The 25,186-nt window shown below is 40.2% G+C and overlaps 1 protein-coding gene across 8 annotated transcripts in view; it reads left to right on the top strand.

Moving 5' to 3' along the window:
* Window positions 1–12,112: 12,112 nt before the first annotated feature.
* SNAP91 (synaptosome associated protein 91) overlaps window positions 12,113–25,186 on the top strand; it is a 170,038-nt gene continuing 156,964 nt past the window's right edge. For 6 of the 8 annotated variants that reach the window (XM_049896534.1, XM_049896526.1, XM_049896502.1 and 3 more), the window contains exons 1-2: window positions 12,303–12,389; window positions 13,253–13,412. In XM_049896534.1, the coding sequence (XP_049752491.1) occupies window positions 13,283–13,412 (130 nt within the window). In that variant the 5' untranslated portion in view covers window positions 12,303–12,389; window positions 13,253–13,282. Of the gene's footprint in view, window positions 12,198–12,302; window positions 12,390–12,778; window positions 12,792–13,252; window positions 13,413–25,186 lie in introns of those variants that run through there. The other 2 variants (XM_049896484.1, XM_049896492.1) reach the window with 2 other exon arrangements.

The raw sequence follows: 25,186 nt of genomic DNA, 5'->3' as shown, positions 1-25,186 counted from the left end.
CAATGCAGCGTGGTCGGCCGCCATCTTTGAGCAGGACACAGCTTTTCCTGACTCTGCTCAAAATCAGGGGGGTAAGAGATTTGGTTGCTACTTAAGGTGTATGCTGCCCTGCCCTTGTTTACTAAGAAGGGCAGTAAGTTTTTAGCAGGGCTTTGAACCATAATTTTTCCCGTTCCAGTTATCGTTCTAGTTCACCCAAATTTTAAAAATTTGAGTCCGTTTCCGTTTCACTTCCTTGGCTATGACTGAACTGGATGGAACTGGTTCGAAGCCCTGATTTTAAGCCACTAACTTTTAGGATAGTTTGTTATGCAACAATAGATAACCAGATACAGGTCACATTACAGTAGATTTAAAACAGAGAAGCAAAATGAAAATACTGTATTAAAAAATGTTTTCATTGCTATCAAGCATGTCAAATGTACATGTTCCTCCAAATATGCCAGTTGCCATGGTGAATTCATTTCTAGTGTGAATGTTAAAGCTCACTAATGCCTAGGATATCGATGTTTATGTGTTCCATTTCATAAAAATTATGACCATTAAGCAGAACAAAAGTTAATAGATATGTTTGTCCTGTCTTGGAATATACTGTGTCTTCATTAACTTTCATCCTTACATAACTTGAAGAGTTTCATGGATGAAATGTTATACTTCCCTACAATGATCTAGTTGTTTGACTCTCAATCTTGCCAGTATTTTGTGCCTACCCAGCATTTTTTTTTTTTTCCATCAGGAATTCTCATCAGTTTTATGGTCTCTTTCATTTTACAAAAGAGAAGCAGTCCTTTTGTATCTATTCAGTGGCATTCAGGATATAAAAATTTGCTTTTTGGTGTCAGTTGCTTTTGACTTTGTGTGAAGATAACCACATTTGCATGTAGGGGTAGATATATACCAGTATGGTTGTTTTGACAATTTGTGTTTTTTCTACTTCGACAGAAAATTATTCTTGGAATAAAATTGCCCTATAATTTTTATAGTTTTATCTTAAGAATGACATTATACTTTTTAAATATATATATGAATTTTCCAACTCCATGCAGATTGTTGCTTGAGGCAATCAGATTGCCCTAAGCTTGATTTCTATCTGTTTCTTGTACTCATTTGTGTCTTACAAATAAACCAAGAGCTTGAAGATCTCTGCCCTCATGTGTTGATGTAGACTGTCAATCTATGTATAATTATTGCAGGCTTGGTTTTCTGTAGTAAATCAGACTCAGAAGAAAACGTGTATTAAATCAGAGACTTAGGAAAAAAAACCTGTATGGTCACATGTATGTATATTGGCTCAGAAAAAAGTTCAACATATTAAAAAATACAAAACATGTTTTGGGTGTCTACTGCATTAATTCTCTTTACTGAGCACTGGGTGAGATAAAAAAAATAAACAGAAAATGAGTTTCAATTTGTAAAAATGTCAAATACCAACGCTTATTCATGCTTAAGATTTATTGACTATTGTTTATTATGTGTTTGGGTTTTCAAAGAAAATGTTTATGGGGAATAATTTTTCTTTCTATATATTTCTTTCTTTTAATAATTGTTATTTATTTCAACTTAGTATGTGTAACATTCATGGCTGTATTTCTAGGTTTTCCTGGCTTTAAGACTGGCATTTCTTAATCCTTGCCACTAGAAATGTTCTACTGTTTTCAAAGCTACTATGCCTCTATTTCAAAGCTACCGTACCATCCACCCTTTCTGCTCCCAGCCATCACAAAAGGAAGTCCACATGTGGGATATTATCCCATGCATAGTACCAAAGAGATGAGTAGCATACAGAAGACAGGCTATGGTTTCATATACTTCCCAGTGCACTATAGATAATTTTACACTGTTACAGGGTTGACCTCCCATCTGCACCAATTTTTTCGAAGTAAATAATTCATATTTTATTATTTTGACCATTATTGGAAACATGTTACTTGCCTGAAACCTCTTAACAAATGGCAACTATTGGACTGTTGGAGACCCACTATTTATACTATCTCCTTATTTCACCTAAGTTGTCTAATTTTTTGGAATAATGTTCATAACACTCCCTTATCCTTTTAATATCCATAGGCTCTATCTGCTCTTAGATCCCTAACACTGGAAATTTATGTCATATTTTTACCATGATCAATCTGGCTAGGGGTGTATAAATTTTATCGACCATTTGGTTTTACTGACTTTTTCTATTACTTGTCTATTTTCTCTTTCATTGATTTTCATTCTTTATTATTTCCTTTTTTCTGCTTATGTCAAGTTTAATTTTTTCTTTTTCTGGTTTCTTAAGTTTGAAACTTATACAGTTGTTTTTAGGCCTTTCTTTACTGATATAAGTATTCTTTATTTTATTCTTTACTGATATAAAGTATTCACCATATTTTTACACAAATAACATGTGTCTTCCACTCCCTCCCCCAGCGAGGTATTTTTGTTAATATTGTTTTTAAAACATGTAAAAAAACAATTGGCATAGCAGCATTTATGAAAATACCTCTTGAGAGGTGGGCAAGGTTGGCAGACAAACGTAGAAGTTGAGCGTTATGTGCATAAAATATAGTTAAAAACAAACCCATTGCCATCAAGTGGATTCCAAATCACAGTGACCCCATAGGATAGGGAAGAACTGCTCCCATAGGATTTACAAGGAGTGGCTGGTGGATTTGAACTGCTGACCTTTTGGTTAGCAGCCATAGCTCTTAACTGTTCCACCACCAACTGTTCCAAAAAAAAAAAAAGCCTTAAAGCTATTAATTCCCTCTAATCACTGCTTTAGTTCCATCTCACAAATTTTGATATGTTGTGTTTTCTTTATCATTCAGTTCAAAATAATTTCTAATTTTCCTTATTATTACTTCTAAATAACCCATGAGTTATTTAGAATGTGTTAATTACCAAATATTCAGAGATTTTCAGATATCTTTCTGTTAACGAGTTTTTATTTAAGTTAAACTGTGCTAAAAGAATACTGTTTATATGATTGTAATTCTTTTAAAATTATAGAGACTAGCTTTATGGCCCTGAATATGGTCTATCCTCGTGAAATGTTCCATGTGCTCTTGAAAAGAATGTGCATTCTATTGTTGGGTGGAAAAATGTATGAATGTCAGTTAGGTCAAATTTGTCAATTGTTGTTGTTAGTGGCCATCCAGCCATTTCTGACTCATGGAGACCCCATATGTGCAGAGTAGAACTATACCATAGGGTTTTCAAGCTATGAACTTTTGGAAGCAGATCTCCAGACCTGTCTTCCAAGGCGCCTCTGAGTGGGTTCAAACTGCCAACATTTTGGCTAATAGTCGAGATCTTAACCATTTGCATTATTTAAGTTGTCTATAACCTTGCTGGAAACCCTGGTGGCATAGTGGTTAAGTGCTACGGCTGCTAACCAAAGGGTCGGCAATTCGAATCTGCCAGGAGCTCCTTGGAAATTCTATGGGGCAGTTCTACTCTGTCCTGTAGGGTCGATATGAGTCGGAATCAACTCACTGGCACTGGGTTTTGGTTTTTGGTTATAACCCTGCTGGCATAGTGGTTAACAGCTACAGCTGCTGATCAAAAGGTTGGCAGTTCAAATCCACCAGGCACTCCTTGGAAACTCTATGGGCAGTTCTGCTCTGCCCTATAGGGTCACTATGAGTTGGAAGCAACCCCATGGCAACAGGTGTGGTTTGGTTTTATACCCTTAGTGGTTTTCTGTCTACTTGTCTTTTCAATTAGCAATTATTAAAAAAAAAAATTAGGAGTGTTAAAATCCTCAAATAGAATTGTAGATCTATTTCTCTTTTTAATGCTATCAGTTTTTTTTTTTCACTCTATTTGGAAGCTCTGTTCTTAGATACATAAACGCATAGGATTGTTACATACTCGGCAAATTTAGCCCTTTATCAATATAAAATGTGCTTCTTTATCACTATTAATTCCTTATTGGAAATCTACTTTGATATTAATAGTGCCATTCCAGCTTTCTTTTTATCAGATTTACTGAGTCATTGTCTTAGTTATCTAGTGCTGTGTGCTGTGATCCTACCACCACCAAGGAAGAACATCCAGGAGCAGAGAGAGCACATCCTTTTGACCCAGGATTCCTGTGCTAAGAAACTCCTGGAAGCAGAAGACCAAGAGAAAGAGAGCAAGCTGTAACTCTGAAGATGGTAAGAAGCAGTGGCAGGAATGAACTGGCAGCAGTAGACAGCATGGTGGGCTTCCCGGCCCAGGGAGAGAGAAAACTGAGTGTCTTTTGGGGGGAGGCCCAGGGCCACGGAGAGGTGTACCTGTGAGCACAGTTGGGAAGTGGCTGTCCTGATGGAAGAAATGTATCCCAAGTGTTCCAGAGCCTGAATTGTAACCTGTTACTTCCCTAATAAACCCCATAATTGTACGTATGGTCTGCGAGTTCCTGTGTGCCCACTGCAATGAATTATTGAACCCAGCAGAGGTTGCTGGGTTCTGTATGAGGGGCAGTTGGTGTCAGAATTGGTAAAGATGGCAGAGACAGGAGGCATGTCTGACCGTTGCCTCATAGGAATCAGCCTTGGGCTGTTGATCTTGAGTCTCTTTCCCCCTTGTGAATTTAGGGGAGGTTAGACACTAAAAAAAAAAAAAAAAAAAAATTTTTTTTTTTTTAGACGTCTAAGCCATTTTTTTTACATGCTACTATAACAGAAATACCATTAATGGGTGACTTTAACAAACAGCCCTAGTGGCACATGGTTATGAGCTCAGCTGCTAACCAAAAGGTTGGCAGTTCGAATCCAGCAGCCACTCCTTGGAAATGCTATGGGGCAGTTCTGCTCTGCCCTATAGAGTTGCTATGAGTTGAAATTGACTTGATGGCAACAGGTTTTGGTCAACAAACAAATTTATTTTCTCATAGTTCAGGGGGATACCACCCAGAACCCAGTGCCGTTGAGTCGATTCTGACTCATAGCGACCCTATAGGACAGAGTAGAACTGCCCCATGGAGTTTCCAAGGAGTGCCTGGCGGATTCAAACTGCCGACTCTTTGGTTAGCAGCTGTAGCACTTAACCACTACGTCACCAGGGTTTCCTTCAGGAGGATAGAAGTCCACATTCAAAGCACTGGCTCGAGGGGAAGGCTTTGTCTTTCTGTCAGCTCTAGAGGAAGGTCCTTGTCTCTTCAGAGCTTCTGCTTCTGGGCAATCTTCATGTGGCTTGGCATCTCTCTTCCCCCATCTCTGATTGCTAGCTTGTGTTTAATCTCTTTTATATCTCAAGAGAGATTGACTCAAGATAAACCCTACACTAATTCTGTCAAAGACAACTCATTCCCAAATGGAATTATAACTCCAGGCTTAGAGGTTAGGAGTTATAACACATATTTTTTGGGGACACAATTCAATCCATAACAGTTATATTTACTTAAAATAAAATTCACCAAAGAAGACATTCAGGCGCCTAACAGATAAATGAGGAAATGCTCACTATCATTAGCCATTAGAGAAATGCAAATCAAAACTACAATGAGATACCACCTCACCCCAACAAGGCTGGCACTAATCCAAAAAACACAAAATAATAAATGTTGGAGAGGTTGTGGAGACTGGAATATTATACACTGCTGGTGGGAATGTAAAATGGTACAAGCGCTTTGGAAGTCGATTTGGCACATCCTTAAGAAGTTAGAAATAGAACTACCATATGATCCAGCAGTTCCACTCCTTGGAATATGTCCTAGAGAAATAAGAGCCATCACACAAATAGATACATGCACACCTGTGTTCATTGCAGCACTGTTCACAATAGCAAAAAGGTGGAAACAACCTAGGTGCCCATCAACAGATGAATGGATAACAAATTATGGCACATACACACAATGGAATACTACACAAAGATAAAGAACAACGATGAATCCGCGACATGGGTGAATCTGGAGAGCATTATGCTGAGTGAAATTAGTCACGAAAGGATAAATATTGTATAAGACCACTATTACAAGAACTCAAGAAAAGGTTGAAACACAGAAGAAAACATTCTTTGATGGTTATGAGGGTGGGGAGGGAAGGAGAGGGAAATTCACTAACTAGATAGTAGGCAAGAATCATCTTCGGTGAAGGGAAGGACAATACACAATACAAGGGAAGTCAGCACAACTGGACTAAAGCAAAACCTAAGAAGTTTCCTGAACATAACCAAACACTTCGAGGGGCAGAGTAGCTGAGGCTGGGGTCTAGGGACCACAATTTTGGGGGACATCTAGGTCAACTGGCATAACAAAGTTTATTAAGAAAATGTTCTGCACCCCACTTTGGCGAGTGGCATCTGGGGTCTTAAAAGCTTGTGAGCAGCCATCTAAAATGCATCAATTGGTCCCAGCCCACGTGGAACAAAGGAGAATAAAGAACACCAAAGACACAAGGAAAATATTAGCCCAAGAGACAAAAGGGGCACGTAAACCAGAGACTCCCATCAGCCTGAGACCAGAAGAACTAGATGGTGCCTGGCTACCATCAATGACAGCCCTGACAGGGAACACAACAGAGAGTCCCTGACAGTGCAGGAGAAAAGTATGGAGTAGAACTCAAATTCATATAAAAAGACCAGACTTAACAGTCTGACTGACACTGGGGGAACCCCTGAAGCCATGGTCCTCGGATGCTCAATTAACCCAGAACTAAAATCATTCCTAAAGCCCACGCTTCAGACAAAGATTAGACTGGACTATAAAACATAATACTCGTGAAGAGTGTGCTTCTTAGTTCAAGCAGATGCATAAGACCAAATCAGTGGCTCCTGTCTGGAGACAGGATGAGAAGGCAGGATGGGACAAGAACTAGTTGAATGAACACAAGACACCCAGGGTAGAAAGGGGGTGTGCTGTCACATTACAGGGATTGCAACTAATGTCACATAACAATATGTGTATAAATTTTGGTATGAGAAATTAACTTGAGCTGTAACTTTCACCTAAAGCACAATTAAAAAAAAGCTATATTCTTAAAAATTCACCAGTTTTAAGTGTACAACTGATAAGTTTTGAGGTATATATAAGTGGTATAACCACCATCGTAATCATGACATAGAACATTTCCATGACTCCAAAAAGCTCCCTCCTGCCCCTCTGTAGTCAATCCCCTCTCCCCACCCCTGCCATTTGATGTGCTTTCTATCCATGTAATTTTGCCTTTTCCAGAATGTCATATAAATAGAATCAAAACAGTAAGTGTTTGGGGTCAGACTTCTTTCACTTAACATAATGCACTTGAGATTCATCCATGTTGTTGTGCATATCAAGAATTTGTTCTTTGTTTTTGCTGAATAGTATTCCATTGTGTGGATATACTACATTTTATTTATCCATTTACCAGTACAGTGGCATTATATAAAGCTGCTATAAAATTCAAGTACAAGTTTTTGAGTGGAAATGCGTTTTTATTTCTCCTGGGTAAATTCGTAGGAGTGGGATTGCTGGGTCATTTGGTAAGACTAGATAGTAGACAAGAAACCTGACAATGGTGGTCTTGGGTTGTTTCTTTTGTTATCACCCTTCTAATTAGTGCTGTAATCAGTCCCAACAGTTATGAAATTATGACTGCATTTTGAGCACTGTACCAGGAAAAGAGAGGTGTTCATAATAAAACCTAGATATCTATAAATAGATATATTATGACCTTAAGACCAACAGAGGCCCACTGTAGCCAGGAAAAATGTCATGAAAATTCACAAATGAATTCTGATCTTGATTTTACTGTGAGAATTTTGAAAATTTTAGGTTAAGATAAACAACAATCTTTGATGACATCAATACATGAAGCTATTAACCAGTTCAAATCCCTGATTAGAAACTCAGGTATATAATTCAAATATACTTAAGCAAAGGCATCTGACAAACTTCAACACCTCTTTCCTGATAAAAAACCTCAGAAAAATAGGAATAGAAGGGAAATTTCTCAACATAATTAAGGGCATAGACACAAAACCAACAGCCAAGATCATACTCAATGGAGAAAGGCTGAGGGCCTTCCCTTTGAGAACAGGAATGAGACAAGGATGCCCATTATCACTGCTCTTATTCAATATTGTACTGGAAGTCCTAGCCAAAGCCATAAGGCAAGAAAGAGAAGTAAAAGGTATCCAAATTGGAAAGGAAGAAGTAAAACCGTTTCTATTTGCAGATGATATGATCCTGTACATACCCACCCCCCCAAAAAAACAAACCCACTGCTATTGAGTAGATTCTGACTTATAGCGACCTATGGGGTCGCTATGAGATCCTATACATAGAAGATCCTAAAAATTTTACAAGAAAACTGCTGTAACTAATACAGGAATTTAGCAATGTTGCAGGGTACATGATCAACACACAAAAATCAGTTGGGTTCCTCTACACTAACAAAGACTACCATGAAAGAGGAATCAAGAAAACAATACCATTTACGATAGCCCCCAAAACAATAAAGTAACTAGGAATTAACCTAACCAGAGACATAAAAGACTTATACAATGAAAGTTATAAAACACTACTACAAGAGACTAAAAGAGACCTACAAAAATGGAAAGACATTCCGTGCTCATGGATTGGAAGACTTAATATAGTTAAAATATCAATTCTACCTAAAGCAATCTACAGCTACAATGCAATCATGGTATAATCTCAACAACAGTCTTTACTAAAGTGGAAAAACTAATGACCAACCTCATGGAAATAAAGAAACCCCAAATAGCCAAAGCAATATTGAAGAAAAAGAACAAAGCAGTAGGTCTCACACTCCCTTATATCAAAACATATTACAGTCACTGTAACAAAACAGCCTGGTATTGGTTCAATGATAGTCACATAGACCAGTGGAATGGAATTGAGAACTCAGAATGAAACCCAGCCATTTACGGATAACTGATTTTCACCAAGTCCATTCAATGGGACAGAAACAGTCTCTTTAATAAATGGTGCTGGCAAAACTGGATATCCATTTGCAGAAAAATGAAATAAGACCCATACCTTACACCATATGCAAAAACTAACTCAAAATGGATCGAAGACCTAAATGTTAAAACTAAAACTATAAAATTCTTGGAAGAAAACTATGGGGCCTAATCTTTTGTAAAAATAGGATAACAAACATAACAAGAAATGCACAAACAGAGGAAAACAAAATAGAATATTATATAACCATGAAGAACGATGATGAGTCCGTGGAACATATTATAACTTGGATGGACCTGGAAGGCATAATGCTAAGTGAAATAAGTCAAGCATAAAGGACAAATATTGTATGATCTCTCTTTTATAAGAAAACAAGAAGAGATACATATAGAGAGACCAGCATTTAGTAGTGGTTACCAGGGAGAGGAGGAAAGCGGGGAAACATGCTTTAGATTGCAGATACTTTTTGTTTTCAGTGATGGAAAAAGTGGCACCGAATGTGAGTATAGTGAGCACAGCATAACCAAAGTAAATGATGTCAATGAGAAGCACTCAAGGGAAAAGGATGCCTGTAATAAAGAATTTAACATACATAAGATGGCAATGACTCCAATAAAGACCCAAAAACAAGTGTTGGTTCACATATGGATGAGTATAGGCATATAAGTATACTAATAGGTGCAGCTGTATACAAAGGTGAGAACAGACAGAAGTATCTACCCTATTTTTATGCAAATAATGAGCTCCCTCTGCGCTTATTTGCTGGCTGCACCCTTACAAGTGCTGCTATGCCAATCCTCTTCTACATGCTGCTGTAAAAAAAAAAAAAAAATTAGCATAGCGTGCTTATGAAAACACATGGAGAGGTAGGGGTAGGCGAGCAAACAAATGCATAAGTCCCACATTATTTGTGTAAAACTACAGTATATATACATGTAAATACAAGTATGTGTGTGCAGGCATATATAATCATTGAAAGTACAAATACGGATGCTTCTCAGACATAAGCAAACACCTTCCAAGCAGTCGCATCACTAGGGAGGTGTGAGGGATGTGGACCACACTGTGTGACTGGTCAGACGGGGTGAGACCAAAATGATTGTCTATCAAGTTTTGTGCAATGTTTCAGCAGAAATTTATTATTTTTTTATAAAAAATCCCTGTCGTTAGTTATAAAAACAAAAAAAATTTTTTCATAAAACATCTTACATGTATCAATATACCTACAAGGCTAAAACTTTATATTAAGTTAATTTTTGAACCTTCTAATGTAATCCAGTCAGCCAGTCAGTGCTGTCATTATTGCCCAATTACAAGTAAGCTTCAAATCACATGGTTTCATCCGCAGGCACTACAAGCATGCACTGTTGTTTTCATTGCTGCTGGTGTTTTTATAGTTGCTGATTTTGTCAAATTATCTGGTGTTTTAGCTACAATATTGTGATCATTAGTAATTATGAATCTATATCAATAACTTTTTTGAGAATGAAGTAGTAATTAAAGGAAAAGGAGTGATATATGGGAATTACAAATATCATTAGTACAAAAATATTCCTAAGGGTTCTGTATGGTCTGGTACAGCAGGAAGTCCATGGGGGGAGGGGAGACCACAAGTTACCATACTGGATGACACAACCCTAGTGATGCCACTGCTTCCAAGACTCGTGTTCTGAGTTTGAAGGCTTAGGACCACAGTTTCATAGGACAAGTCAACTGGCATAACATAGTTCACAAAATTCATGTTCTGCATCCTAGCGTAACGAGTAGCGTCTGGGGTCTCAAAAGCTTGTCAGCGCCATCTAATACATAACCATTCATCTCTATTTCCGGGAGAAAAAAGAGTAAGAAGGTAGTCAAAACCTTAGAGAAGAAACAAGTCTACAAGGCTGATAGCCTACACAAGCCAAGGGTTTATCTACCCTGAGACCAGAAGAACTATATGGTGCCTGGCTACCACCACTGACCATTCTGACCGGGGTTACAATGGATGGTCCTGGATAGAAAGGGAGAAAAATGTAGTACACAACTCAGATTCTTAAAAAATAAAATAAAAAACACCAGACTAACTGGACCAGTAGAGACTAGAAGACTCCCTGAGACTATCGCCCCGAGACACGCTTTAAACCTTGAACTGAGTCTATACCGAGATCACCTGTTAGTGAAACAGCAGAGCGGCACACAAAATAAAGGATATTACCTATAAGATCTGTACTCTACTTAAAAACCATCTGTTTGAGACCAAAAGGTCAACATTTACTCTAAAGCAAAAATGAGAGGATAAGGGGGCTGGAAAACTAGCGTACTAGAAACAGAACAATCAGGACACAATTAAACAGAATGTCAACGCATTTTGAAAAATATAACTAATGTCACAGAAGTTTGTGTGGAAATTGTCAAACGGGAAACTAACTTGCTGTGTGAACTTTCACCAAAAACACAATAAAATATAATTTTAAAAGATGATACACTTAAGACATTCAAACACTATATATCATTGGCAGAAATTACTTTTTATGGGTATAAAAGAGTTTTCCCCAAATACCTATAAATGATTACTGTCAAATGTAATCTGGGACTTAACGACTTTGCTAATTATACGTCCCTTCAGCAGACCTTAGTATTCCTTTAAGACTAAAATAGTATTACTTGCCCACCCCAGTTCCCAGCTGTAAGTGAGAAGAGTAACCCAGAAGAGTAACCCAGAGGAGCTGAGGACGCACAGGTAACGCCCTGCCCATCGGGGCCGCGGAAGCCTTTGACAAGCAGGCGTGTCAGAGACGGTGTAAGGGGGAGAGAAGAGGCTGGGTTCTGCCAGGCAACGCGCCACGACGCCCTTGCCTTGGCCTTCACGGAATAGAACCCAAGGAGCCCACTCGCCCGGCGGCGCCAACGCCTCCGCTGCCCTCCCCACCGCACCCCCCCCCCCCAGCATCTCTCAGTTCGGGGGCAGGTGTGCGCGGTGTGCACGCCAGATAGAGCCAGCGGGCGTAGTGGCTGCGGGGCGCCTCGCGGGGGGTGGCTGGCTGGGTGGATGTCTGTCTCTCCACCTCCTTCTTCTCTCCCTTGTGCCTGCCAGCGGTGCTTACGCGCGGCGCACCCTCGCCTCTAAACTCCCGGCCCTGGGGGGCGGCGTGTGTGAGTAGTTGGGAGGGGGCCGCGAGGCGCTCCGCGGAGGGTTTGCCCGGGTTCGTCCGCCGCCGTCACCTGACTCGTCGGAGGAGCCACAGCTGAGGTGGGGGCGGGGATGAGGACGCATCGCGGAGCGCTAGAGAGACGCGGCGGCGCTGGCGGAGGAGGAGGCGGCGGCGACGGCGGCGGGCGGGTACTGACTCCTGGGGCCACGGGCGGCGGGCGCAGGGACCGCGAAGCTGAGGGCGGGGGCCGGGCCGGGGCTGGAGGCGTCGCGCCCGGGGGTACCGGGTCCGCGCGGCCGCACACATCCACCCCGCGCGGCTTCCCTCGGCGGGCCAGGGTCCGCTCGTCCTGCGGCGGGCGGCGTCGCTCCAGGGGTGGGGTGCGTACCAGCGGCCCCGGCTTGCCCTCTTCCCCAGCGCCAGGGCCGCTCAGGGATCCGGAGAGGATAATCCTAGGGCGCGGAGAAGGGCAGCGGCCGGGTGACAGCTCCGCGGCGCGCTCGGGGGCGGGCGGGGGGCTGGGCTGGGCTGTCAGCGGTCTCTGCTCCACCACCGGGAAGGGTGAGGCGCTTAGAGAACCTCCAAGCAGCCCCTGCGGCGGGAATTTGGGTGCGAGCTGTAGACTGAGGCGAGGGGGCCTGGGCGCAGGGCCTCGGCGAGAAAAGAAGGGAAGGCGAGGGCATAACATGGCGCAACGCTAGGATAATCTCCACCGCGACCCAGGGAGGACGAACCTTTTGCTGCAGCAGCGCGAGGAGGAGGAGGGAGGCGGCCAGGACTGGGTATCCGATTCATTCTCCAAAGCCTGCGGGGCTTCCTGGAGGAACGCTGCGGCAGTGGCCGCGGGGAGGTGGGAGGTGAGCTCCCGGTGGGCGCGGCGCCGGGGGGGATAACCCCGACGTTCGCTGGAGCTTCTCGGTCACCCGGGGGTCAGGTTGCAGGGCAAGTGCTGATTGACAGGGGGGCGCCGACGAGCTGAGACGGGAGGCTTGGGGGGCGGGGGCACGGTGTCAAGATATTAGGACCGGTGCCCGAGCCGAGGCCCCGTGACGGCCCCACTCCCGCCCAAGACCCCGTGAACCACGTCGTCTGAGCTGGGCTAGCGCGTTGCTGGCTCCGGGAGGTGGTCCCAGGGCGGAGACGGAGAAGAGAGCCGCCGTGCGGCTACAGGAGGCAAGGCCTAGGTTTTTGGAGGGTAGGGTCTGCGGGTTAAAGCAGGACCATCTCCTCTTCTTTTCTGCAGAAGAGGAGGCGGTAGACACTGCCGGAGAAGATGTCGGGCCAAACGCTCACAGATCGGATCGCCGCCGCTCAGTACAGCGTGACAGGCTCCGCTGTGGCGAGAGCGGTCTGCAAAGCCACCACTCATGAAGTGATGGGCCCCAAGAAAAAGCACCTGGACTGTAAGCATCTTTTTATATAAGCAGGACATGAGCACCGCAGAGGCGCCCGGGCTACCGGCGTCGCGGCCTGGGCTCTGTGTTGTTAATGCTGCAGCCTTCGGAACTCCCAGGCTGCTCCTGAGCTTGAAATTTCCAACCAGGGAGGTGTTGCCTGGGGCCATCCCTGAAACCTTGTCTTTTGAGACTCCCCCCCGCCCGGCCCCCTACTGACCTCCAAGCTCTTGGTGGAGAAAAAAATATATGTTAATACTATAAGCTACTAAGAAATTGTACACGCTGGATTATACACTTTCCCCTTTCTTTCTCCATCCTCTCTCCCTCAACTCAGATTTAAGAAAATCAGGGGTGGCATAGTCATAACCTAGAAAAAGATAAATTCATGGAAGGTCGTATTTGTCACCCTAGTTGTTTCCCAAATGCATTTTGGATAGTTCTAAAATAATGTCCTTTTTCCGTGTGGCTGCAGAGAAGGTTTTGTGTCTGAGTGTGGGTGTGGGTAGGTGTCTGTGTGTAAGTGTGGGTGTTATGTCATCACACCAAACTGAAATAAATCCCAGCTCTTGAAGGAGGAAATCGAACTTCATAAATAATGGCAATTTCATTTTACACATCCTGGCACACTTCTTTGTCCCATTCTCAGAAAATGCTGGGCGGAATGACTATGCTGTGGTGACAACATGGATGTGCTTTCCCAGTGTTTGAGATGGTGCAATTTTATATGAAAACATTTGATTCATATATTTTTTTCCCCACATTTGTGATTTGATGGAAAAAAAGACTGCTCTGGTTTGGGATCTGTATTTTTCTGAAATAAATGTCTCATTTGATTAATGTGAATATTTTGTTATTGCAGAGTGAATAGGGACACTTCAAAAATAGATTTCACCTGTTTTGGGTAGAGAGGCTTTCTATAAGTAAGGCTACATTAGAATATATTCTGCAGTTACTGTTCTTCAGTCTTTTTGATCTGCTTAGGATCTTCTGCCTGGTTAGGACACTTTGCTGGTGAAGGTCAGTGTTGGCCTGAGGGACACAGGCATAGCCATACCCATTTCCCCATCTGGCTTTCTTTGCCCGTTTTCTAGTTTTCTTTTGCTCTGGGACCTCCCCATTGTCTGCCTAGTGCAGCTGAGCAAATGGCACCCGTGTTAGCACTGACTCCAGACCTAAGAAAAGCTTGATGAAGCTTATGACTGGTCATTGTAAGGTTGTCCAGCCATTGAGTCTGCTGTCTCATAGAATGGAATAATTTTGCTTCTAGAAACTTATCTGAGGGGAAAACATTGCCCCTTTTTTTTGAGTGAGTTTTTAACAAAATTCGTTGGTTAGAGTATCACGTGTTATGTATGTAGTACAGGATGAGAAAAGCTACTAGGGCCAGGGCACCTAACAGAACTGGAAATTATAAATTCATGGCCAGCTCATTTTGCTGCAGCATGCTGAATCATTTAGTCATCTTTCCATCAGTTTCCCCAACTCTGGAAATATGACTCATGTCTTAAAGGTATGTACCAGCCTAACTTGTCATAGTTGTTAGGTGCTGTCAAGTCAGTTCCAACTCATAGCAACCCTATGTTCGGCAGAACGAAACACCACCAGGTTCTGCGCCATCCTCACAATCGTTGCTGTGTTTGAGCCCATTATTGCAGCCACTGTGTAAACCTAACTTGTTGATGGTCTTCGTCTTTTTCACTGACCCTCTGCCTTACCAAGCGTGATGACCTTCTTCTGGGACTGGTCCTCCTGATAACATGTCCAAAGTATGTGAGACAGAGTCTCACCATCCTTGCTTCCAAGGAGCATTCTGGCTGTATGTTTTCCAGAACAGCCTAGCAAATACTTATAATGAAGAAGCTATAGATTATGGATTTATTAAATGCCATGAAAATGATGAATCAATATATCATTGTATTTCAGAGAATGTTCACAGGTTTGAGCCTTTCCTTAAAACATAATTCATATAAAGACTGACTTCTGTGGATGTAAATAATTATTCACCTTAGTCTTTTAGATCAGGAAATGTTTTTTAAAATTCTGTAGTTTGGAAAAAATTTTCAATATCTCCAGCAAATATTCATGAGTGGGGTGAATTTAAAGATATGAAATATAAGGGAAAGATTCCATATTAAAATAATTCAGCTCAAATAGAAACTGGTGTTGAATTATTAATATGAATAATCATAATAGATAAATATTATTGAGTAGTTATTATATGCCAGGCACAGGGCTTTACATTATTAATTTATGGCCACTTAACAGGTAGGTGAAGGAACCATTGTTCGGGGAAGGTAATTAACTTTCATAGCTTTTAACCACTGCACTTAACTGCCAATTATGGTTTATTTAGTAATATTCTGTATTGGAAGGGGGAAAAAGGAACTATATTAGCCTGAATGGTCTAATTTCCAAACAATCCCATTTGTGTAGCTTTGTGTGGAATTGAGCATCACATTGTAATCTCTGTGATAAGCATGAGAAGTTTTAAATTCTGTCGTTTAAAAAATGAGCAAAATACCACACACTGAGAAGTGTTGGTTAAGAGTTTTTCTTTCAACATTTTGCTGTCCAGCAAGTCAGAAAATAAATTATCTTTCACTTAAAACCAACCTTTGAGTGGAATTTGGAAAGATGGGTATCATGTTACTGATACATCTCATTCTAAGAGAAGGTGATCTGGGAAGTCTGAGTACATAATTTTATATTTATTTACATTGTAAAAGAGCACCTTTGCTCAGAATTCTTCGCAAAGATCCCTTAAATAACAGTAATTTATTCACAGGTTTTCAGTAACCTGCTAGTTATAAAAGTGAGTTATACCAGTTATTAAAACATGCAAACACATAACTAAGTTTCCCTGTAAGCACTGGAGCAGTCTTATGTAGTTAGTGTTTTGGTTTTGAAAATATTAATTTCTAGTTGGGAGGAAAAAGAGTCTAAAATGTGGAGTCGATGATTTGAAACGTAAAAAGAAAATTAACTTTACAGTTAATTTGATTTATATGTAACTTTTTATTTTGAAATTTAGATTGGAAGATTATAAGAATAGAGTTAGTGGTTCTGTGATTCTTTTTTCTAGAAATCAGATTAATGGACTCCGAATCTTTATAAAATATATATTTAATATTACTATTTAAAGTATTGGCTAAAAAGATAAATTTTTTAACTTTAGGTGAATAGGCCAAGAAAAGTATTGTTTTTTATTACAGTGATTTATGAAATGATGCTCAATGTTATGTAATTTATACACTTGAAAAAACCATTTGTTAATATCTAGGGGCAGAATTACATATGGTAAGAAGGTGGAGATAAATTCTAGACATATATTCCCAGATTTTTTTCTTTTTTTTCAGCAGCAGTGTGTTTCTTGGAGGAAAAACATTCAGAAAAGCGTCACCATAGTCAGCAGATACATACTAAATTTAAAGGATCAACCTTAGTAATCTAAATAAAGATTGTATATTTCAAGGTACTTTTGGATTAGGTAAAACCTTTATTCCATCCCTTACCCTTCTGTATGGAATCGGCTCCACGACAACCCCTTCTGTAATAATGCTGCCCTTTCACAAGCAGATTAAACAGCCAATGTTGGTTTTACGTTAGTTTTTCTGGGTACTTCTGTATATCCTCCCCTCCTTTCCCTTGTAACTTTTAGTACATACATTACAGCGCGGAAAACATTCAGGACTCAGTGAACATTCATCTTCTTGGTTGCAATTGTCTTACACTTAAAGTGAGTTTTCTATTTTTTTTTTTTTTTTGTAGTTGGTAGCCTAAAGGATAGCCCAGGTCAGATAATAAAGTAGCAAGATCCGATAGTTCCTTGTCTACACTCAGATACTGAGGGCACCCAATACCTACTCAAGTGCTGTGTCAAGGTTAAAAAAAAAAAAAAGAATAGGATTGGCTCAAAGTAACACCTGCAGAGGGAAATTTGGAAAGTTTTACAGCTCTGGTATGAGATTTGTTTCAGCGAACAGCTATTAGGAACAATTTCTATGTATGCTACACTGTTTGCTCTATTTAAGACCATCAAAACTCAAACTTACACATTTCTAGTGACACCAAATCAAAAAGTATAAAAACCAAATTGGTTATCAGTAATCCTATTTTTTTTCTGTATTCTAAAGTATCTTGAGGGTTTTTAATAATAAACTTACCCCATATAATAAACAGGGGCTCTGGTGGCACACTGGTTAAGCTTTTGGCTGCTCACCAAAAGGTCCACAGTTTGAATTCATCAGCTGCTCCTTGGGAACTCTGTGGGGCAGTTCTGCATTATCCTGTAGAGTCACTATGAGTCAGAATCGACTGGACGGCAACGGGTACATAATAAGCTCTGAGGAATATAAAATCAGGAAACCAAACCGGTTGCTGTCTAGTCAATTCTGACTCATGGCAACCCCATGTGTTATAGGATAGAACTGCCTCTTAGGGTTTTCTTGGCTATAAGCATTATGGAAACAGGTTGCCAGGCCTTTCTTCCATGGTGCCACTGGGCAGGTTAAAGTCACCAACTTTAGGTTAGTAGTCAAGTACAAACCATTTGCACCATCCAGGGTCCTTGTTTGAGGGATACTATCATTTTAATAATGATTACTTTCCTCCCAGATTAAGAAAAACTAAGATTGTGTTTCTTAGAAGAATATCTGGTAAAGGGAGTAGGAGGTATGGGCTGTGCTTATTTTGCTGAACTAAATTGTTAAACACTGTTAATGCTATAGAGGTTTTGATTCAAAGCGAATAATTGGCAAATTACCACAAAATTCCTGATGCTTTAATTTTATTAAAAAAAAACAACAAAAAAGTAAAAATTTTAGGTATAAACATGGAATGAAAATTTAAACCTAGAAGTTAATTTGCTTTATGTAAGCTTGTTTAGTACATATAAAGCATACTTGGGTTTATAGAAATACTATTTGCACACTAATTCAGTGGATAAGATATATTTGTGATAATATGGCTTTATGTTTTATTATATATATATATAATATATTTTACATATAATGGGAGCCCTGGTGGTACCCCTGGTGGTGCAGTAAGGAGCCCTGGTGGCACAGTGGTTAAAGCGATCGATTGCTAACCAAAAGGTCAGCAGTTTGAAACCACCAGGGGCTCTGAGGGAGAAAGATGTGGCAGTCTGCTCGTGTAGAGATTTACAGCCTTGGAAACCCTATGGGGCAGGTCTGTCCTATAGGGTCATTATAAGTCAGAATCGACTCAATGGCAGTGGGTTTGGTTTTTCTGTTATTATTTATGTTTTATCAAAGAATAAGCAAAGCTCATTGCATAAGATTAAGTGGAACAATGTGTAAACTTTACAGAACATTACGGTAGCTTTCAATATGAGAAGTATACTAACTTGCTATAAATATTTTTTACATTGACTTCACTTGTGCTGATGTAACTACTTGTTATTGTGTCAGTACACCCTTTCATCTTTCTATACCAAGGCACGCTCTGTTCCTTCTCTTGGATGTCCGATCCTCTCTCTTCAACGACAAGTAGAATTTCATCAGAAAGACCCAGTCTGAATGTAGAGATAGTTCAGAACACATTATATTATCTTTTCGGCAGTCAGCAGGAGATAGGAAAAATATTCTTATGAGAAAAATGCATTTAAGCCAATTAGCATTGATACCATAAATCTGTAAGGGATCCAATCTGGGTGGCCCTGTGACTTTCTCAGACAACAATCAGTATTCCAGGAGTGCAGAAAAGAGATCATGTGAAGTTTATAGGTAGCAGGATCAGGGGAACCAGACAGAGGAAGGGCAAAGGGTCCTAGGTGATAGGACAGAGCCTGCTTTAGAAATGCCTTAAAAGTAATTAAACAGGCTTTACCTCAGCCAATGGAATAGTCAAAATTTTCTTCTGGACCTTTTCACTTGGCAGAATGTTCAATGTACTGTATTTGGATCGCTTTAGATGTTTTTTCCCCTTATAGCAATCAGTGTGGTTAGTAGATGCCTAGAACCAGTATGAAATGGGTAATTCAAATTGATTTTTTTTTAATTGCCTTAGTGTTTTTTTTTTTTTTTGAAAAAAGTATATATGGAATATATATGTATATATGTATATGGAGTCCTGGTGGCACAGTGGTTAAGAGCTACAGCTGCTAACCAAAAGGTCAGCACTTCAGATCTACCAGCTGCTCCTTGGAAACCTTATGGGGCAGTTCTACTGTGTCTTGTAGGGTCGTTACAGGTCAGAATCAACTTGACGACAATGGTTTTATGTATGTGTATGTATATATGTGTGTGTGTATTTAGCAGATAAATTCATATCTTAATTGCAGTATTAACTTGCAACATTTTGGATTAAAATTACATTTTTTGTATGTTGCCATATTACTTCCAATGTTTAATAAATGTCTGCTGCAGACTTGTTTGTAATTTAATCTATGCACTTAGTTACCATGGATCTCTCTTAGCTTTTCATGAATAAATACCCTTTAAATATCCTACCTTCGCCCTTCAAATTGATTGAGATACTGGGATAGGGTGTTCTTTGAAGCTTATCTGGGTATCAGTAACTTGGTAAAGAAGGTCAGAAGTAACATATGACCCTATTCCCTCAGGGCAGATGGTGCTTTCCTTTCAGAATTGCCTTTTAGGTGACTAAACTCGTGAGCCATCATCTACTGAGAGAGCCATTGAATGTAATCAGAGTTCATTTAAACAATTTGAAAGGCCACATTTCTTGCCATTAAAAATATTCTTCAGTTTTCCTTCATTTCATAAATTTCTTTCACTTCCTTAGAGAAATACGTTTTGCTTGTGAAGGGGAGTGTTGGCTGTATGTTTTTCTTTAGGCATGTATGTAATTTGGGGTTTGTGCTGTGTTTTCTCATAAAGGGGAGAGTAGTTGAATAGCATACCTAGTGTCAATTGCACATTGACCTGTGAGCAAAAAATGCTGGACTTTTCCTTGGAACAATTAACAAGAAGCACAAACCAGAGAGAAAATTGTACTCTGAACCTCAAAGCCTTTCTATAGCTGTTTTCCTTCTATCTTGTCATTTGTCCTGTGTGTGTGAAGATACCCACTGTGTGTACATACTGTTTAATGAGGATTTAGTATCTTTTATGGAGTCAAGTCACTGGGTGGTGCAAATGATCTGTGCTTGACTACTAACCGAAAGGCTGGCAATTTGAACCCGCCCAGAGGCACCTTGGAAGAAGGGCTTGGCAGTCTGCTTCTGTAAGGTCACGGCCTTGAAAATCCTATGGAGTTCAGTTCTATTGTGAAACACATGGGCTCGCCATGAGGTGAAATTGACTCCCCCACAGCTGGATTGGTTTTTGGTTTAGTATCTTGTGATGTACAATTCCTGGCTAACTCAGAGGAGAGAGCAAAAGTTAGATCTTTGCTTGCTTGGCATAGTTTTGGTTTTTGGCTTGGTCATTTGACTTGGGGTTATTGCTTTGGTTTTAAATCATAACTCTCCCCCTTTTTACATCAGTTATTCTTTCTACCACCCATATCTTTAACCACTTTTCCTAGCTCTCCTCCTCATTTTCAAGTATCTTCATTCAAAGTACACAAACAAAAACACCTGCACACAATTCTCCTCGGACTCTGTGACCTCTTCTAACAACCAGCTTTTCATTTCTTGCTTTTCTTTGACAATGAGGCTTCTTGAAATAGTGACATACTCATACTCCCCAACTCACAATTCCAAAGAAAACAGAAACAACTCTACCCCTTTTTAGATATTCTGTTTTTGATTGACTTCCATCATGCATGAAATATTAGAATTGCTATTAGGTGTCAGGCATTGGACACCCAGTTGTCCAAGCCACTAACCTGAAAGTTATTCTCATCTCTCATATCCAGTAGGTCATCAGTTAATCTAATTTCGGAACAATTAAATCTTTGATACGGAAAGTTGGTACAATGAGCTAGTTGGTCAATTGGGGAAAAAAAATCAGATTTTTAACAGTTATATCTATAATGCTTTTGGTTATGGATTTAAAGCATATGTATACTTCTCTTAGTATATGCCAGTAATGATTACATATTAGATGATTAGATACTGATACTAGAGAAAATATTTCACCATCAGTTTGTATGTGTATATTTGTGTACTCATTTTCTTTAGTTTGTTTTAAGTTGGATGCAGTTGGGGACCATTGCTTTTCAATATCCATGTTTAAATTCATAAATACATTATGAATGGTAAAAAGTTACAGAAGAAAATTATCATTTTAAAAGTGGCTGCATACTCTGTTTTTACTAAAAAGGTATTATTCCTAACTTTTACCATTAACAACTTGAGGGTTTTAGAAAAACACTGAGAAAAGGGGACAAGCTTAAGCTAAAACTTGGGATTCTTTTGCTTTTGTAAAGAGAGCAATAAATGTTAGTGTATTTAATCTGGCTTTCAGTGACCTATTTGGGGGAAGTGTATTTAATCTGGCTTTCAGTGACCTATTTGGGGGAAGTTAGAAATTGCTTTCAGTGTTGAGGCTTTCAGTAGCTTATTTAGCACAATCCCATTATTTATTCATTTAACAAATATTTGGGTATTTAACAAATGCCAGGAATTGTTCCAAGAGCCAGGGATACCATGGTGAACGAAGTACACACAGCCCCTGGCATCAGAGAACTTGCAGCTTAGTAGGGGACAGAGAAAATGAAAGAAATAATTACAGGTGATTCAGAAAGAATTAAGTTTAACAAGGGAGGTGACAACTACAATGGCAAGGAATTGCAGAGAAAGCCATGTTTTAAGCCCAGGCTTGAAGAACGAGTGGGACTTATATAGGGAAAGTATGGGCATGGATTGACGAAGGGCTCAGAGAGAACTAGGTACCATTTAGGAACTTAACAGAAGTTGAGGGTGACTGGAAAACTGAGTTTAAGAAGTCAGAGAATGTTAATAGATGAGACCTGAGCCGTGAATAACAGCCAGATCTGGAGGGCCTTATAGGCTAGAGGGAATCTTACTTGTCCATCCTCTTCGTTTTTACGTGTAAGGCAACTGAGTTTCAAAGGGGCAAAATCACACATTCTATATCTGTTAATAGGCATGGTGGTTCACTGGTAGAATCTTCGCTTTCTATTGTGGGAGGCCTGCGTTCGATACTTAGTCGATGCATCTCATATGCAGCCATCACCCATCTATCAGTGGAAGCTTGCGTGTTGCTATGATGCTTAAAAGGTTTCAGCAGAGCTTTCAGACTAAGACAGGCCAGGAAGTAAGGCCTGACGACCTACTTCCAAAAATCAGCCAGAGAAAACCTATGGATCACAAGTGCCTGATTTCCACCTAATCATGGGGATGGTGCAGGACTTGGCAGTGTTTAATTCCTTTGTGCATCGAGTCGCCATGAGTCGTGGATCAACTTGAGCGCAGCTAACAACGGTATATATGTTAATGCTAAACAGTTCTTACCTGTCTGCCTTGAGCTGGTGCCCTAATGTGTCATGACTTTGCTCACCCAGTTCTGATTACTGTATCTAAGCTAGAAAATAGTCTGTGTAGATCACGTGGGAAATGTGCAAACATCCAAATGTATGTGTGTATATGAGGAGCCCTGGTGGTGCAGTGGTTTAAGTCCTCAGCTGCTAACCAAAAGATTGGTGGTTGAACCCACCCAGCAGCTTTGCAGGAGAAAGACCTGGCAGTCTGCTCCCATAAAAATTGTTGTTAGGTGCTGTTGACTCAATTCTAACTCGTAATGACCCTATGTAAAACAGTATGAAACACTCTCTGGTCCTGTGCCATCCTTAAAATTATTGCTATGTTTAAGCCCATTGTTAAAGCCACTGTGTCAAGATTACAACCCAGAAAACCCTATGGGACCGCTCTACTCTGTCACATGGGGTTGCTATGAGTTGAAATTAACTTAATGGTGCCTAACAACACCACATGGGTATGTATGTATGTGTATATATACTTTTATATAAGTCTGAATTCAAATTCATAAGTGCGTACATAATGCAGGGAACTTCCGACACAGTAGACAGTTGTGAAGCAGTCCCTGATGGTGTTACGGTACTTATCCTACTAAACTTACCTCTTGCCGTCTTTTCACCAGAGAATGCTACCTACGCTTTTGGTGACAATGAAGACTAAAAAGATTACCAAAACCACTAGGCCACCAGGGTTTCCAAGAAGATTACAGGCTTCTGTTATTTAGTTGAAAGTCTTCTGAAAACTACATAGAAAAGCAAACTTTAAAGGCCATTTAGCTTGGCATTATTATTGTGATGACGTAATTTATTACATTGCTGAATAATCACCACTGAAAAAATGGGATTTTGTGAATATCAACTATTAAAAATTCAAACCAAAAATATCGTTGTTGTGATTAGGTGCAACCCTACATACAGCAGAAGGAAGCGCTGCCCAGTCCTGTGCCATCCTTGCAATCATTGCTATGTTTGAGCCTATTGTTGTAGCCACTGTGTCAGTCCATCTCATTGAGGGTCTTCCTCTCTTTCACTGACCCTCCACTTTGCCAAGGATGATATCGTTCTCCAGGACTGGGCACTCCTGATAACATGTCCAAAGTACATGCAACAAAGTCTCACCATTCTCATTTCTAAGGAGCATTCTGGCTATACTTCTTCCAAGACAAATTTGTTTGTTCTCTGGCAGTTCGTAATATATTCAGTATTCTTTGTCAGCATCATAATTCAAAAGCATCAGTTCTTCTTTGGTCTTTCTTATTTATTGTCCAGCTATCGCATACCTATGAGGTGACTGAAAATACCATGGCTTGGGTCAGACGCACCTTAGTCCGCAAAGTAACATCTTTGTTTTTTAACACTTTAAAGACGTCCTTTGCAGCAGATTTGCCTAGTGCAATACATCATTTGATTTCTTTTTGCTGTTTCCATGAACATTGATTGTGGATCCAAGTAAAATGAAATCCTTGACAACTTCAGAAGCTTTTCCCTGTTTATTGTGATGTTGCTTATTGGTCCCATTGTGAGAATTTTTATTTATGTTGAGGTGTAATCCACACTAAAGGTTGTAGTTTCTGATCTTCATCCATAAGTGCTTTAAGTTGTCCTCACTTTCTGCAAGCAAGGTTGCGTCTTTTAGCAAATTGCAGGTTGGTAATGAGTCTTCCTCCTGTCCTGATGCTGCGTTCTTCATATAGTCCAGCTTCCAGATAATTTGCTCAGGATATAGATTAAGTATGGTGGAAGGATACAGCCCTGATTTTAAACCATGCAGTATCCCCTTGTTCTGTTCAAATGACTGCCTTTTGGTCTATGTCCAGGTTCCATATGAGCACAGTTTAGTGTTCTGGAATTCCCATTCCTCACAGTGTTATCCATAATTAGTTATGATACACACAGTCGAATGCCTTTGCACAGTCAGTAGTACACAGATATACATCTTTCTGGTATTCTCTGCTCTCAGCCAAGCTCCATCTGACATCAAAAATGATATCCCTTCTTTCATGTGCTCTTCTGAATCTGGCTTGAATTTTGGGCAGTTCCCTGTTAATATAGTGCTGCAACCGTTTTTAAATGATCTTTGACAAAATTTTACTTGTGTGTGATATTAATGATACTGTTTGATAATTTCCACATTCTGTTGGATTACCTTTCTTTGGAATGGGTGCAGATATGAAGCTCTTCCTATCGATTGGCCAAGTAGTTGTCGTCCACGTTTCTTGACAGAGAAGAGTGAGCGCTTCCAGCAAAACATCTCAATTGGTATTCCGTCAATTCCTGGAACCTTGTTTTTTGCCAATGCTGCTTGGACTTCTTCCTTCAGTACCATCAGTTCTTGATCACATGCTACCTTCTGA

Source organism: Elephas maximus, chromosome 1, assembly GCF_024166365.1.
Source record: "Elephas maximus indicus isolate mEleMax1 chromosome 1, mEleMax1 primary haplotype, whole genome shotgun sequence".
NCBI lineage: Eukaryota > Metazoa > Chordata > Mammalia > Proboscidea > Elephantidae > Elephas > Elephas maximus.
The sequence above is the reverse complement of the archived record's forward strand: the minus strand, read 5'-3'. Positions and strand labels throughout refer to the sequence as shown.